The following is a 1,337-nucleotide window of genomic DNA, read 5'->3' as shown; positions in this document are numbered from 1 at the left end:
TATGAGTCAAATTGGTCGCAAAATTATTTTGTGGCAAAATTATGTAATATTTTAATTATAAGAGTAATACATTTTTTAGCCTCTAACATTTTACCTATAAGACATATTGCACTCTAACAATATTTAAACCACAATTCAACTTCTATCCATTAATAAAATTGGACAAATCGACTCTTATGTCCGGTTGGCAACAGGTTACCCGTCTGACGTGTTAGGTGTGTGTCAGGTGTCAACTCCAAATAGTTACAGAGACTAAAAACTCCTTTTTTGCAAACAATAAAAATAAAAAATAAAAAACTATCCTCTTCTCTTTTCCTTTTTTTCCTCTTTTCTTCCTCTTCTTATTCTTCTTTCTCTTCGCCAGTCACCATCATCTCCAGCACCATCATCATCGAGCTTCATCTTGATAACCATCACCGCGGCACTTCCATCGCCGAACCAACTTCTTTTTTCTTCTTCCACTTCCTCTTTTTTTTTTCTTTTTCTTCCTCCATCGTGCCATCTCCAGAACCACCATCTTTTCCCTCTATTTTGCCATCAACAATCACCACCACCGTGGTTCCCTCTTCCTCCTTCTCTTCTTCTCCTTCTCGCCCTCACCCAACCTCCCTCAATAGCTCATCCCAAATCTTCCCGGCGTCACCAAGATCTTCGCCGCCCTCACCGTCCTTCGCGTTGTCACCGCTAACAACTCTCCCTTCCTTGATTGTTACTACGTCCAAAGTCATTTGCCAATGCCTCGTCCTTCGTAAGTGTTACAAAAAGTATGTAACACCCTACCACATAGAGCTTTATGCTTAAGTTCGTAAATTAGAGGTGGTGAGGTATTACGACCTCTAAAAGACAAAATACGTACTTATGTATATATAAAGAATAATTTAACTAGGAGCTTTGAAGGAAAAGTTGAACAAAACAGAACTTGAAAGTCGCATCGCACTCGAAATATTTAAGCATATAGAAGAGATAAATAACAGTATACAGAAAGGATAATACAAATACATCTACAGAGTTTCAAAAAAATACATATAGCAAGCTCCAAACTCAACCTGCGAAGCAAAGGTCGGCCAGAGTATATATATATATATATATATAAATCATGTTTCTCCAAAATCAATCTCTAAGAGAGACAATACAAGTCTTATATATAAAAGTGGAGAGTACTGCATATATATATATACTAATTACAAAACATAAATGTCCCCCAAAAGTAGATCTTCACTTGCTAAAGAGTCTTCAGCACGCTTAGTGAGATGGCTTACGTCTTATATTTGGAAAATAACAAAACATGTATGGAATGAGAACCGTGATTTCTCAGTATGGCAAAGGTTCCCATATAG

General features: G+C 37.0%; 1 protein-coding gene across 1 annotated transcript in view; it reads right to left on the bottom strand.

Annotated features, from left to right (window-relative positions):
- LOC110266152 (protein ALP1-like) overlaps positions 1-414 on the bottom strand; it is a 4,739-nt gene extending 4,325 nt beyond the window's left edge. The window contains exon 1 of the mRNA XM_021110187.1: positions 369-414. Within this exon, the coding sequence (XP_020965846.1) occupies positions 369-414 (46 nt within the window). The remainder of the gene's footprint in view (positions 1-368) is intronic.

Source organism: Arachis ipaensis, chromosome B01 (assembly GCF_000816755.2).
Source record: "Arachis ipaensis cultivar K30076 chromosome B01, Araip1.1, whole genome shotgun sequence".
NCBI classification, from domain to species: domain Eukaryota; kingdom Viridiplantae; phylum Streptophyta; class Magnoliopsida; order Fabales; family Fabaceae; genus Arachis; species Arachis ipaensis.
The sequence above is the reverse complement of the archived record's forward strand: the minus strand, read 5'-3'. Positions and strand labels throughout refer to the sequence as shown.